The 13,979-nt window shown below is 43.0% G+C and overlaps 1 protein-coding gene and 1 long non-coding RNA gene across 4 annotated transcripts in view; one reads left to right on the top strand and one right to left on the bottom strand.

Annotated features, from left to right (window-relative positions):
* Window positions 1-209: 209 nt before the first annotated feature.
* Window positions 210-4,603, bottom strand: LOC116408754. Its single transcript, XR_004221207.1, has 2 exons — window positions 4,518-4,603; window positions 210-677 (listed from the first exon to the last, which is right to left on the bottom strand). It is a non-coding gene; the product is annotated as an uncharacterized LOC116408754 (long non-coding RNA).
* Window positions 4,604-4,712: 109 nt separating this feature from the next.
* Window positions 4,713-13,979, top strand: part of scaf4 (SR-related CTD associated factor 4) — a 57,073-nt gene continuing 47,806 nt past the window's right edge. For all 3 annotated transcript variants that reach the window (XM_012958019.3, XM_012958020.3, XM_012958021.3), the window contains exon 1: window positions 4,713-5,052. In XM_012958019.3, coding sequence (XP_012813473.1) covers window positions 5,023-5,052 — 30 coding nt within the window. In that variant the 5' untranslated portion in view covers window positions 4,713-5,022. The remainder of the gene's footprint in view (window positions 5,053-13,979) is intronic.

Raw genomic sequence — 13,979 nt, forward strand, 5'->3', positions numbered from 1 at the left:
CCCTTTAAAGAACTGAGTCAAACAGAATCCGGCACACAACTCTATTAGGTTGATGGCAAAAGGCTGAATACCCTTGAGACTGGGCATTACCAGGGCACATCAGATTCCCATTTGCAGACTGGTTTCATCCTTATTGGGGCTCATTAGAGCAATGCCAGGTTTTCCAATCAACATATACAGAACCAGGGAAATGGATCCACTAGAAAAGCTTTTCGTTAAGGAGAGACAGCTTCATTCATAGGCAAAGCAGAAGGAATTTTGTGAAAAAAAGCAATGAGTGTCTTGCAGGGTAAAACAGAAGGGGAGATTCTAATCTGCTCCCTGTAGGCTGTGGCAATGAATTGATTTTAGCGATACACAGAAGGGACACATTCAGGTGTTAGCAACCCTGTTTGCAAAAACCAAATTATTGTCCCTTTGAGGGGTTAACTGATTATATCTGCAAAAAAACTAGGCACCAGTCCGATTTCATACTATTCAAGAATTTTCTGTTCTTTTTACATTATATTGCAGAGCAGATTGTTACCGTGGGAACTGGTTGCCGGGCAAACATTCCTGTTACATAAGTTGTCGCCGTAATAGTAAGTGTGCCTGGTCCATCACTTCTTCCCCACGTTGCATGGCCTTGTGTCCCACAATGCCTCTTTAATATCCACTGCCATCTCTCTTAATAATGCCTGTAGAAATGACAGATAGATTTACATTGGCAACAAGAAGTTCATTCTTTGAAGGGGGTGATGTTATGTTTCTGTGACTCTGCACAAATAGAAGCCCTGTGACTGTGGTTGATGAGGGATGCTGGGAAATATTGACTACAACAATGCTGCACACTCACTAGCTCTTCTCACAACTATGGAGCTCTAACAAGGAATATAATTTGTTCTGTCCCATTCAGTTGTGCCCTTTTCCCCATTTTCCCTTCCTTGTTGCCTGCGCTGAAACAGGTGGGTATGAATAAAATATAAAATATATATTATAGCTGCAGGGTGCTGCCTGTGGTGAATAGTATACAAAATATCTTTCATAGCTTTGAGCTGCCTCCTAGTATGCCTGAAGCCTTTTAGCTAAATGCATGCATTGCCCTTTACAGGCAGTATTTATATTTTATATGGTTTGGTTTATCAGAGGGGCCAGCTGGGGGATGCTGAAGGCAGCACTGCATGGGTGAAATAAGACTTTACATGAAACCCAGTTGTTATAAGCCATTTTTTAAAAGAATACAACAAAAATGATTACTGCAGACTTCTGCATGAATCCTAAACGGTACACTGTATTTATATCAATCTTTTTTGCATCACCAAGGCAACACTCAGGTCGGCTATTATTTATAATAAATGTGTTTTTTTTTTATTTTTGCATTTTGATGCTACAGTGCCACCTACTGGTATTCATTTTAGCATTCATTACTGGTAAAAAAAAAGTATGTTAAGCTTTAAACCAGGGGTGCCCAAAAGGTAGATTGCGGTCTATCAGTAGATCACTTTAAAGTTTCTGGTAGACCTCAAGGTGGAATGCAGTGGGATGACATCCCGACACTACTTTTTTCCCCCCAGCACACTGGAGCTTTTGAGCGCGGCTGCTCAAGCCATCCGTCTTTGTAGTCCTTTCCAGTATAGAAGATTTTCCCCCTCCTCCGGGCCGCTGTATATATTTGTTACCACTTTATATATGTTTCTGTGTGCAGACTACAAAGTAGGCCATTAAGAAAAGAAGTAAAAACTATTACAATCCTTTCACATTAAACTTGAAGTTGGCACTTGAATAATGTTATGTGGGCATTCAGTGTGAATTTGGCACTGCATTTCTATATTACTATGTGTATTTGTTAAACATCGATAGATACTTTTTCTTGCTAATTGTGCCAAATGATAGATGTGGCACTATTTTACCTATGGTAAATCTCCTGACGGAGGTCAGTTGGCAAGAGTAGATCACAGGGTGACAAAATCTGGGAACCCCTGCTTTAAACTATTTGGTAAAGGGACAGACGTTGCAAAGGGCTAAGGAAGGCAGGATAAAGATTAGTATATGAAATATCATCCCAGTTATTCTGAACCTCCTTCTTCATTAGTGTGTATGCAGTGAGCCAACTGAAAATCAGTCAGAATTTAACAGAACAGAATACAGGGAAACATTTTGGGAACATAGAAGAGCACATATTTATTGGCTGACATCTTGGAACACACAGGGACAGTTCTCCAACCTTTACAGAGGTAAAAAAAAAAAAGGTAAAACTAGCAGCACATCAGATATTACCAGGCATACCTTCAGTTGTCTCAATAGTGCCCTTAAGTCCCCCCATATTTCACCTGTTCAGAAGATCTGAAGCCAAACAGGAAGGAAAAACGCTGAGCTGTGTAAAGAAAGTTCCCATAATGCCTCACTCCTGCACAGACACCCAGACCAAGTGAACATGCTCAGTTAGTAAGACTATGGGGCTGATTTACTAATCCACGAATCCGAATCGGATTGGAAACGAACATTTTGCGACTTTTTCGTATTTTTTGCGATTTTTTCGTCACCGTCGCGACTTTTTCATAGCCGTTACGACTTGCGCGAATTGTCGCGACTTTTTCATAGCCATTATGACTTTCGTGAATTGTCGGGACTTTTGCATAGCCATTATGACTTTCGGGAATTGTCGCGACTTTTGCATAGCCCTTATGACTTTTGTGAATTGTCGGGACTTTTGCATAGCCATTATGACTTTCGTGAGTTGTCGCGACTTTTGCATAGCCATTATGACTTTCGTGAGTTGTCGCGACTTTTGCATAGCCATTACGACTTTTGGGAATTGTTGCGATTTTTTTGTATTGAGCGCTCGAAAAATTCGCGACAATTCGCGAAAAAGTCGCAAAACACCAATCATTACGAAAAAAACGCATTCAGGCGCTTTTCGGACGTTCGTGGATTAGTAAATGTGCCCCTATGAGTCAGCTTCCTGCTTAAAGCACAGAATGTCTAATGTCCTATATATCTTGCTAATGGTTGAGTGCAGAGGATCTCTGTTGTCCAAGAAGGGCATACTGGAGAAATATCCGCTCATTCGTCGTTCTCTCCAAACAAGTGAATTTTTTTAGAGTATGGCCAGCATGAGTCCTATTAACTAAGTAGTGTGGAGTCCAACTATTCTAAGGCAGCTCTAGGTTCAAGAACAAAAAAGTGCATTTTTTAAAGCAGTGATTTCAAAATTTTGTGGAGTGGACCCTCCAGGGTGTGGCCTGGAGCATGGCAGAGACATTGATGTTCCCCTTTTTTATTGTGCTTGTTATGAGCCAAGGGAGACCCTGAGCAAAGTTTGGACATTTAAAGCGGGGTTTAAACTGAAAAAGTTGACAACAGCACTCACAGCAGCATCACATACAACTGCATGTTGGTCCCCATTTCCAGAATGATGGGAATATGTAGACAGGGTCGGACTGGGGGATGCAGTGCCCACTAGGACTACAGCCCCAGGGGCCCCACACCCCCCCAGGTTCCCCCCCTCACCCCCCGCAGGGGTGCAACACATTAGGGGAGGGACACCAGCAGCCGGCAACAGGGATCAGGTTTTTTCCCGGTGCCCCAGTCCGACCCTGTGTTTAGAAACACCAATCAACGGACGGTGCCCATCTTGTATTCTCCACAGAGGCCCAGACTGGCAATCTGTATATTCTGTCAAATGCCAGAAGGGCTGCTGTAATATGCCATAGACAGTCACTACTTCTGAAAGGAACAGTAACACCAAAAAATGAAAGAGCTTTAAAGTAATAAAAATATAATGCACTGTTGCCCTGCACTGGTGTGTTTGCTACAGTAACACTACTATAATTGATATAATAAGCTGCTGTGTAGCCACGGGGGCAGCCATTCAAGCTGGAAAAAAGGAGAAAAGGCACAGGTTACAAAGCAGATAACAGATAAGTTCTGTAGTATACAATAGTGTTTTATCTGTTATCTGCTATGTGCCTGTGCCTTTTCTCCTTTGAATGGCTGCCCCCATGGCTACATAGCAGCTTATTTATATAAATTATAGTAGGCTTTCTGAAGTAAACACACAACTTTTACCAGTGCAGGGCAGCAGCACATTATATTTTATATTTTTATACACTTTCATTTTTTGGTGTTACTGTTCCTTTAAGCCTGAGGAGCAATTGTTTGGGCCTCTGTATACTTGAAACACCAAAGCTTGTTGCAGTGGGAATTCAGATTTGGGGATTTGACCCAGTAGGCCACCATACCCTCAACACGGCAAGAGGCCATTATATGGGGGTTGCTCATATCACCTCACCTGCTGGACATGCCAGTTATTTTTTTTCCTATCACTATATTAATAGCCTCACACCACAGGTCATCCTCTGGGATTGTAAGGGCCAGGTAAATCCTAGTCATGCCAACCATTCGGTCTTTCTAATTACTGCGGAAGTTCTATAAACCCTTATAGAGGGTTGTGACCAATGGCAACCTATACAAGAATAAAACTGCAAGGGGAACCAATACAACGATTATAAACACTAGGAAAGAGCAAAATAACCTACGCATTTAGAAATATGGGTAAGGACCCTAAAGCAACGGGTTACCAGGCAAATAAACAGGCAGCACAAATGCGCTGCTATCTTGCTACTTTGCTTCACCCTTGACCAATCAGGAACAAGACCCAGTTCCCGCCTTCGTTTCCGTCTTCGCACTGCGCATGCCCAGTCTCTCAGCCGAGTGGGAGGTACCTAAAGTCATTCGAAGGCGGTGCGAAGCAGCGGAGGCGGTGTTCCAGTTCCCAGGGTTCCTAGCGCGACGTCCGCCATCTTGTTCCGGCGAGAAAGGGCTTCCTAGACCCGTCTATTTCCCCGCTCCGCTTCGTACCGATTAAGGCGGAGGTGCTGCTTCGCCACGGTAGCGGGGAGATTGGTTGTTCCAGCGGGACATGTTGCAGCAGCAGGAAAGAGAGCCGAAGCGGTGATAAGCTCGTTACGGAATAACAGCCAGCTCTCGCCTCACAGACGCGCAGTCTTCTCCCCGCCCTCTGCGCCTACTCAGCACCGAGCCATGGACGCCGTCAACGCCTTTAACCAGGAGGTGAGGTACCACCGAGGGGGAGGGGGGAAACCTAATGGTATTGTGTATACGGGGATATTTCCCAAGGTTCCCTGCGCGCAGCCATGTGAGGCCTGTAGTGATTGGCAGGATTATGGCCTCCTGTACATACGGCTCTGGCTATTGGCTATCCTGCTTGTCTTGGGCAGAAAGGGTGTTTGCCTGGGGCTTCTAGCTTAATTGGGAATAAGGATGTAAATAAAAAAGAGAGCACCAAACCTATGTTTGATTCCAGCCTATCAAACCAGCCAAATTGGCATACACGGTTTCAGTAGCCACAACCAGCAGTGCAGAAAATGTAAACTGCCAGGCAGACCCTACTCACAGTTACCTTTCTCTCATCCCTTGAAAACCAATGAGCCTTTTTATGAATACTGGAAAGAATGTGTAAATAAAAAGGGCTTAAAATTACATTGTGTTAATTAGGATTTGATAATTGGCTGCCTATTGTGACTGCAAAGGTATTGGGGAAAAAAAGATGAATTTAGTGTATGTTGTAGTATAAATGTCAGGGGGGTCCGAGCTGCTGTGCAGCAGTTGCTGAACTCTGAGTTATAGTCCAACTGGCGGCGGGGGGGGGGGGGGGATGGCAGTTAGTGTAAATGATTTATATAAGTTCATCTGCCCCTGTGGGTTGTTGTGCCAGTCCTGCTACCTTTCTCTTACTCTAGTATCCAATCAGAGTTCTTTTTGTTGCAGTTAAAGGAGACATATCCTATAAAAATTAAAAATGTACCAGGGAATTATACTCCTAGATATAGAAGGATTGGGCTTAAATAAAGTTGTGTTTCAGACTGATTTATTAAAGGAGACATATCCTATAAAAATTAAGAATGTACCAGGGAATTATACTCCTCTAGATATAGAAGGATTGGGTTTAAAAAAGTTGTGTTTCTGACTGATTTATTGAGAAATTCCACAAAAACCCTACTAGCCCCGCCCATCTGTGCCACTTCCTGCTGGCTGAATTCTCTGGATGAGCTGGGGAGCCTGCGGCCCTCTGTACACTGCACTGTAGGATAGGAACCAATCAGCAGCTAGGCTGACCTGATAGGGAACTGAAGCCTGTCTGTGCTTGTGTGACTGCAGGGCTGTGATTGGCTCTCCCCCTCCTACTGTGCTTCTGGCAGGGACAGTTCGGAAACGCCCACCCCTCATTTCACACTGGAGGGAGAAGTGATAGGATCTATAGGGAGCTCCAATAAAGGGGCCATTGTTACAGAGAGGATTAATGTTTAGCCCAAAGGGAAACCAGCACCGTATATTATTCATAATTGCCTACAAAATTAGGGTTTTTTCCATTTATCCAATATGTCTCCTTTAAAAAATTCCCCAAAAACCCCACCCCACCCATTTGTTCCACTTCCTGCTGGCTGAATTCTCTGGATGTGCAGGGGGGCGGCTATCAGTAAATTGCACTGTATTATAGGAACCAATCAGCAGCTAGGCTGACCTGAATAGGGAACTGAAGCCTGTCTTCTCTTGTGTGAGTGCAAGGCTGTGATTGGCTCTCCCCCTCCTACTGTGCTTCTGGCAAGGACCGTTAGGACACGCCCACCCTTCATATGATACAAGGACCTAGAACTGATAAGATCTATAGGGAGCTCCAATAAACGGGCCATTTTTCCAGATAGGATTCATTTTTAGCCCAGCATGAAACCAGCACCATTTATAATTCATAAATGCCTACAAAATTGAGGGTCTCCTTTAAAATACATCTCCCATCACACCAATCTACACATATCTTGAGGGTTTTGGGAGCTGTAATCCATTAACGTCCAGGGTGTAAATTCCTGCTCCGTTTGTTGTGATATACAGGGAATTGGCAATTAATACAATCCTACCACCTAAATAGGAATGTGTCTTGGGATGGAAATATAATCATATTGGGTTCTTACCAGCTAAGGGGTTGCCTGCCTGTGTGCCAAGTTCTCCTAAACATCTTTATAATGTACTTTGTCATTTTTGAAGGTTTATTCTTTTTGGAGATACTTCATGCCTGGTTTGGGCCCTTTTTGTAGGTTGCTGTCATTGTTGTCTGCGTTTTAGGGTGAAGACACACTGGGCTACTAGTATCGGCTACTTTTTCAAGGCTACTAAACTCCAGAAGATACCCTGCCATAGACAATACTGAGAATTGCCTCTGCTAAAACACACACAGGGACAATTATCAGTAAATGATCAGCATTGTCTTTTTTTAGTAGCCACGACTAGTAGCTCTGTGTGTATTCACCCTTAAAGGGCTCTGGCACACGACTAATCTCCCCGAGTTGCCATCCCACCGGCGAAAGTGTAAGTCGCCGGTGGGATGGCACACGCGGCGGCGAGATTTTGCGCAAATCGCCGAAATTGCCTCGCGAGGCTTTTTCGGCGATTTGCCAAAATCGCACCGCCGCGTGTGCCATCCCACGGCGACTTACACTTTCGCCGGTGGGATGGCAGGTGATGGCAACTCGGGGAGATTAGTCGCCCGCGAACAGGGAGTTTTGTCGTGGACGACGAATCTCCCCATGTGCCAGAGCCCAAACACACATATGCAGCTTCTCCAGTTAGTAGCTACTCTGCAGATTATTGCTGGCATTGTGACGAGTTAACTGCTGGAGCAATAAAACTGCACCACAGCTCGGTGTCTCCTGTCACTGGCTGACACTACACGGTATTCAAGTTGATCAAACTAATGTGACCGACAATAAATATGGATGACTACATACTCTTGTTCTGTTTGTCCTGACAACCCAAAGTCCCTCCAGCAATGCACCGAAATGTTATGGGTGTAGCTACTAATATGCAGGTTTTTTTTTTTCATTAAAGAGTAAATAGGAACTGCTCTGATGTGGGTTCTTAACCAATTTATCCTGATACAGGGAGCCTCCATAATGTAGAGATGGTAATGGCTGAACAGATGGGTTAATCACTCACATCACAAAGGTGTGAGGTTCCCTTATTGTGGAGATGGACCAAGCATCAAGGGAGCGGCACCATGTTGATTTTTGCACACCTTGAAGTGTCTGGAAGGCAGCTTTTATTTGTTCTGTCAGACAAATTAGCCTGCAAGGGGGTCTGTCAAGCAGAGCAGGTGCCTTCCTACAGATAGAGCTCTGCTACTTCTTTACTGTGGCCCAACAGGCTACGTACTAAAGCAGGGCATCTGCAACAAGCAAGGTTGAAATATCTTAAAATGTTTATTGTGGTCTGTACTAAATGAGAAATATTTGCTGTATATAAACACCATATAATGCAATAAGTTAAACTAAACACAGTTCCATAGAAAATCATTGCGTATCCAAGGGTTTCCAGTACTGTACCCACAATATTGCAGGTTAATGGTGCTTAACCCCACCAGGTTCTCTGTTGCTCACACGTTGCCACATTCATTGTGCAGGGACAGCATCCTATGGTACACTGCTTGCACTGAAGACCCAACAGCTGTGAGCAAATTAGAATTAAAGAACATGTAAACCACACACACAAACATTTCATCAGTGAACAGCCTCTTTGAAATCTTTCAATACCTGCCACTCTGGTTATTCAGAGGTTAAAAGTAAGGCTGCAGCATCCCCTTAATTACTTGGGATTCCTTCTCCTGTAACACACTTGGTCCCTATCCTCAGGAGTTTGGCTCCTGGGCATGCCCAGTTCTTCTCAGCTCAGATTACTAAATACACCCTCCAGTCTAGCAGCCAATGAAGAGATGGCATTGCTGGTTCCCACAGAAACTCTGCTCTAGCTGTCTGCCCCTACTAGCAGCAGCTACTTTTCACGCCTACAATACAGTGCTGATCATTTACGTGTGTTTTAGCAGAGGCAATTCTCAGTATTGTCTATGGCAGGGTATTTTCTGGCAATTAGTAGCTGTGACAGGTAGCTCACCCTTAGGCTAATATCCCATGGAGAGATTGTCGCATGTGATAGAGCTCTGCTACCTCAGGCAACTAATCTCTCCAAAATGCCTTTCCACCGGCAACAAAGGGAATATCGTCCTGGTTTCACTTTGGGCTAAAAATTAATGGTATCTGTAAAAATGGCCTCTTTATTGGCGCTCCCTATAGTTCCTCTCAGGTCCCTGTCTGTGTTTTAAATGAGGGTGGGCGTGTCCTAGCGGTCCCTGCCAGAAGCACAGTAGGACGGGGATAGCAAATCACAGCCCTGCAGTCACATAAGCAAAGACAGGCTTCAGTTTCCTATCAGGTCAGCCTAGCTGCTGATTGGTTCCTATCCACCCCCCCCCCGCACAGCCTTTGAAAGGAGGCAGCAGGAAGTGGGACTAGTAGGGTTTTTGAAAATAATTTTCAGTAAATCAGGCCGAAACACTGGTTTTTAGAGCACATTCCTTATATATTAAGATGAGTGCAATTCGTTGGCGCAATTTTGACTTTCACACAATATGTCCCCTTTAAAAAGTCATAAGCAGGAGTTGAGCAAACACTGATTTTAATAGCAACTGCATTTCAATTTTTTTTCAATAAATTAATATTGGACAGTTGCTTTTGTTTTCTTTTATTTTGTCCTTTTAATGCAATGGAAATCCCTTTGCCCTACAGTTCAAGGCAAAAAATACTCCCACCCAAGTCAGAAACTGACCTATTATGTGAGAGGCTGCCCAGAGAAATTTGAATCCATTTGGGGCTCAGTATCTATTCTATACTACCACCTCACTACTTTTTCTTATGTTCTTTTTTTACGTTTAAGTTTTTACCAGCGACTTCAGGTGCAGGCTGTAAAACTACGGTGAAGGAAATGGTGTTATCTTCAGAAATGCTGAAAAAAGTACAGTTAATTGCCCAACACTTGAGATTATGGTTAAGAAATGTTAGTTTCCATTAATGTGAATAGGAAGCAATTTTAGTCACTCCCAGAAGTAGCAGCAAACCATAGGGCTTTTTTGCTGTTGCCCTGGATGCAAGTGTGTGCACAGTACTATAGGCAGATGGCAAGTACGGTGCTGCCCTGTACCTTATGGCCACCAGCTCTCCCTAGTCTTTGCTTCTAAATCATGCACAAGCTTGGGAGTGTTTAGGTGACAGATACTTCCCACCACCTTAAAGAGGAGCTCTGCCCCAAAAAACTGTGTAGTGCTGCATGCTGTCTGTAAGCTGTGGAGAAGTTGCTACAGTTTGTAACATCAGTATTTCAGTCTCTCCTCTCCTGCCAGGATTTTAAGTAATGCAGAAAGAGAAGAACTGTTTTGCAGCTGGATTTCAGCATATAAAAATGGTATTTTTGAAGGAACAGATTAGATAGGTATGTTTCTGAGCTGGAGTTCCCCTTTAATCCTGTGACTTTTTTTTAGTGCAAGCTAAATAAAGCTTAGTGCCAACTTGGAGTCACAGTGCAAAAAAAAAAGATTTCATATTGCCCCTTACTACTAGAATGAGTCTTTGTGTGGCATATATGTTTCTACACTAAATTGCTTCATGTGGAATTTCTAAGTGTACAGGTAAGTCTCCCCAAGATATATGTGGGGTCCACCAGCACATGCCCCAGACCTACTGCAAGAGGAGGATCATCCCACAAACTGAAACTGCATGCAGTCATGGATCCCATCACTTTAAAGGGGACCTGACACCTTAAGAAATAATTCCAGATTGTTTTCTATTGTGTTCTTCAAGCAAAATAAACTTCATTTACACTATATAAATTATTTTAATCTTACTTTCTTCACAATTGCAACAAGCAGGCAGGCACCATTTTGTGGACACTGTTATTAAGGCAAACTTTGCATTCTGCTAAAATCTTGTTTCTGTGCCGGTATGGGGGGACCTGATACCCATGTCCATGCAGTGGTTACAAAATTAGATGGGGAGGGGGAATGTGAGGAACATCTAAGAAATTCTGAATTGAAAGTGGAAGTAACTCTGCCCCACCTTTATGCCTGAGGCATAGAGGCGGGGCAGGCAATATATGATTGACATCTGGGATTTTTAAATGCTTTTATAATGGATGTGTTAATAAAAAAATGAGTTTGGGTTCCTTGGGTTCCTTTTTAATTTGAAATGGGCTTTTATTATACAGTTTTTTATGCCTGGGTGACAGGTCCGCTTTAAAGGAACAGTAGCACCAAAATATGAAAGTGTTTTAAAGTAATTAAAATGTAATGTACTGTTGCCCTGCACTCGTAAAACTGGTGTATTTGCTACAGAATGCTCCTATAGTTTATATAAATAAGATGCTGTGTAGCCATGGGGGCAGCCATTCAAGCTGGAAAAAAGGAGAAAAGGCACAGGCTACATAGCAGATAACAAATAAACTCTGTAGAATACAATGGCATTTTATCTGTTATCAGCTAAGTAACCTGTGCCTTTTCTCATTCGAATGGCTGCCCCTATGGCTACACAGCAGTTTTGCTTATATAAACTATAATAGTCTTTCTGAGGCAAACACACCAGTTATACCAGTGCAGGGTAACAGTGCATTATATTGTAATTACCGTATTTTTCGGACCATAAGACGCACCGGACCATAAGACGCACCAGTTTTTAGAGAAGGGAAATGAAGAAAAAAAGATTCTGAAACAAATACTGTCCTAAAATATTTTATGTGCATTAAAAGCGAACCTGTACCAGCAGCACCCAACATATTGCCCCCCACCTGTACCAGCAGCACCCAACATATTGCCCCCATCTGTACCAGCATATAGCCTACAGATATACTTTAAGAAAATGTTTTTACTTGCCCGTGTGGTCTCCGTGCAGGGCCCTCCTCTATTCACCGGCGCTTAGCTGTGGCGCTGTGCGCATGCCCAATGACGCGCATGCGTATGGGCCTGCGCGTCATTGTGCATGCGCACAGCGCCAGAGCTAAGCGCCGGTGAATAGAGGAGGGCCCTGCACGGAGACCACACGGGCAAGTAAAAACATTTTTTTAAAGTATATTCAGACCATAAGACGCAGGGACTTTTTCCCCCCACTTCTGGGGGAAAAAAGTGCGTCTTATGGTCCGAAAAATACGGTACTTTAATACGCTTTCATATTTTGATGTTACTATTCCTTTAAGGAAGAGACAGCCTCAAGGCTTAAATTATGAATTTGATGTTTCCTATTATTACGTGTTTTTTTGTTGTTCCCTTCCCTCACATTTTATTGGTTAATTAGTAATTTACTATGATTGGTGCATCTGGGGTATATATGCTTGTATGAAAAAAAATATGTTCTGTCCAGCCTATGATTAAGTGCTTTTGCAGAAAACGCATAAGGCTATGTTTTTAGTGTGCCGTAACCCTTAGGCCAGTGATCCCCAACATGTTGCTCCCCAACCCCTTGGATGTTGTTCCCAGTGACCTCAAAGCAGCTGCTTATTTTTGAATTCTTTGCTTGGAGGCAAGTTTTAGAGGCAAAAAAACAAGTGTACTGCCAAACAGAGCCTCTTGTAGGCTGCCAGTCCACAGAGTGCCTACCAAGCTGCCTTTTTTGGGCACTTTTTCCATGTATGTGTAATTTTGTTTTATATTTAAATGTTGCACTCAGGTAAAAAAAAGTTTGAGGAGCACTACCTTAGGGCAATGATACATAGATATTAGTCACAAAAGAAAGATGTAATCCAGCCATGCATGGAGAAGCTTATTTTAACCCATATGTAGTTATTTAAACAAATACCCACATAATAGTGATGTGCGGGTCGGCCCAATACCCAGGGGTCGGGCGCGTTCGGGTCGACCTTGGCATATGAATTGCAGTTTGCAGGTCGGGAGGGTTTAGGCCAACTTTGGCACATCAATTGCAGTTTGTGGGTACGGGTTGATCGCTTCCACTTGCCCCCACCCGTGACCTAACACTGACTGCTTCCTCTTGCAGACTTATCCTGTCAGAACTGTTTCATAACCATTTTCTTAGGGAACCCAAAAATTAGGAGCAACTACCTGAGTGTTGGCACACAGAGCGGAGCAGATCAGAGGTTGGCCTGAAAAACACCCGACTTTGCTTTTTTCAGGGCAGCGTCTGTTCTGCTCCGCTTTGTATGCCCACACTCAGGCAGCTGCCATAATCTTTAATGCAGGCACACAGAGGAGCGTAGGGAAGCAGATCAGAAAAACGCAGGTCTGACAAAAGCAGATCTACGCTTTGTGGGACCTCGCCCTTAAAGCATGTGTTTTTTTTTTTTTTAAAGCTGTGTGATAGGTAAATTTGTGACAGAATTGAACAAACCACTATAATTTGTATATGTTGTGTAGCAGAAAACATGACATGAAATATAATAGTCTTGTTATTGTATCCATTTATTTGGCTAAATTGCTGTGAGAGCTGGGGAAAAGGAAATGTACAGACTCGTTTCACTTCTCACATTTGACTCAATTCAAAACAAGCCCTGTTAGTTTTGGGTACTGTAATCCAGGATGTGCAGGTTCCAGGGCAACCACATGCTAAAGGATTTATAGGGCTCATATGTTTTTTAATAAAAACTGTATATCTTGTCTTATGGACAGAAAGTAAAAAGCATTTACATATAATGTTTATTAAGTCTCCGCGTTCTGAATCATTTCTAGAATGCATGAAATTTTTTATTTAATATTTTCTGTAATTTTGGTGGTGGTGCTTTTCATGTAGAAATATCACTTTAAAAGTTGTTTCTTTGATAGTGGACAGACTGGGTATCTGCAGATAGTTGGACATAAAAATTAAAATTTTGGGCTGAACCACAGTACTGGTTGGAGGGGCATGTAGGAAAGCCTTCAAAAGGTTGGCACTGCTTGGGTATGTAAAAGTGATCCAAAATATGGCAGAGCCTTTATTATTTTTTTTAATAGGAAGCCTTGACAGGCAGGGAAAAGCTGTTTTAACCACAGTGGTTCTTTCTTCCCGAGAGCCAGGGTTGGCCAGAACTCCAGGGGTGCTATAACACTTAAACTATATAAATATAGTATGTGTATAGTTAACTTATAAGTAACATAAAGCAAAACCAACTACATCTTATTC

This window comes from Xenopus tropicalis, chromosome 2 (genome assembly GCF_000004195.4).
Source record: "Xenopus tropicalis strain Nigerian chromosome 2, UCB_Xtro_10.0, whole genome shotgun sequence".
Classification (NCBI taxonomy): domain Eukaryota; kingdom Metazoa; phylum Chordata; class Amphibia; order Anura; family Pipidae; genus Xenopus; species Xenopus tropicalis.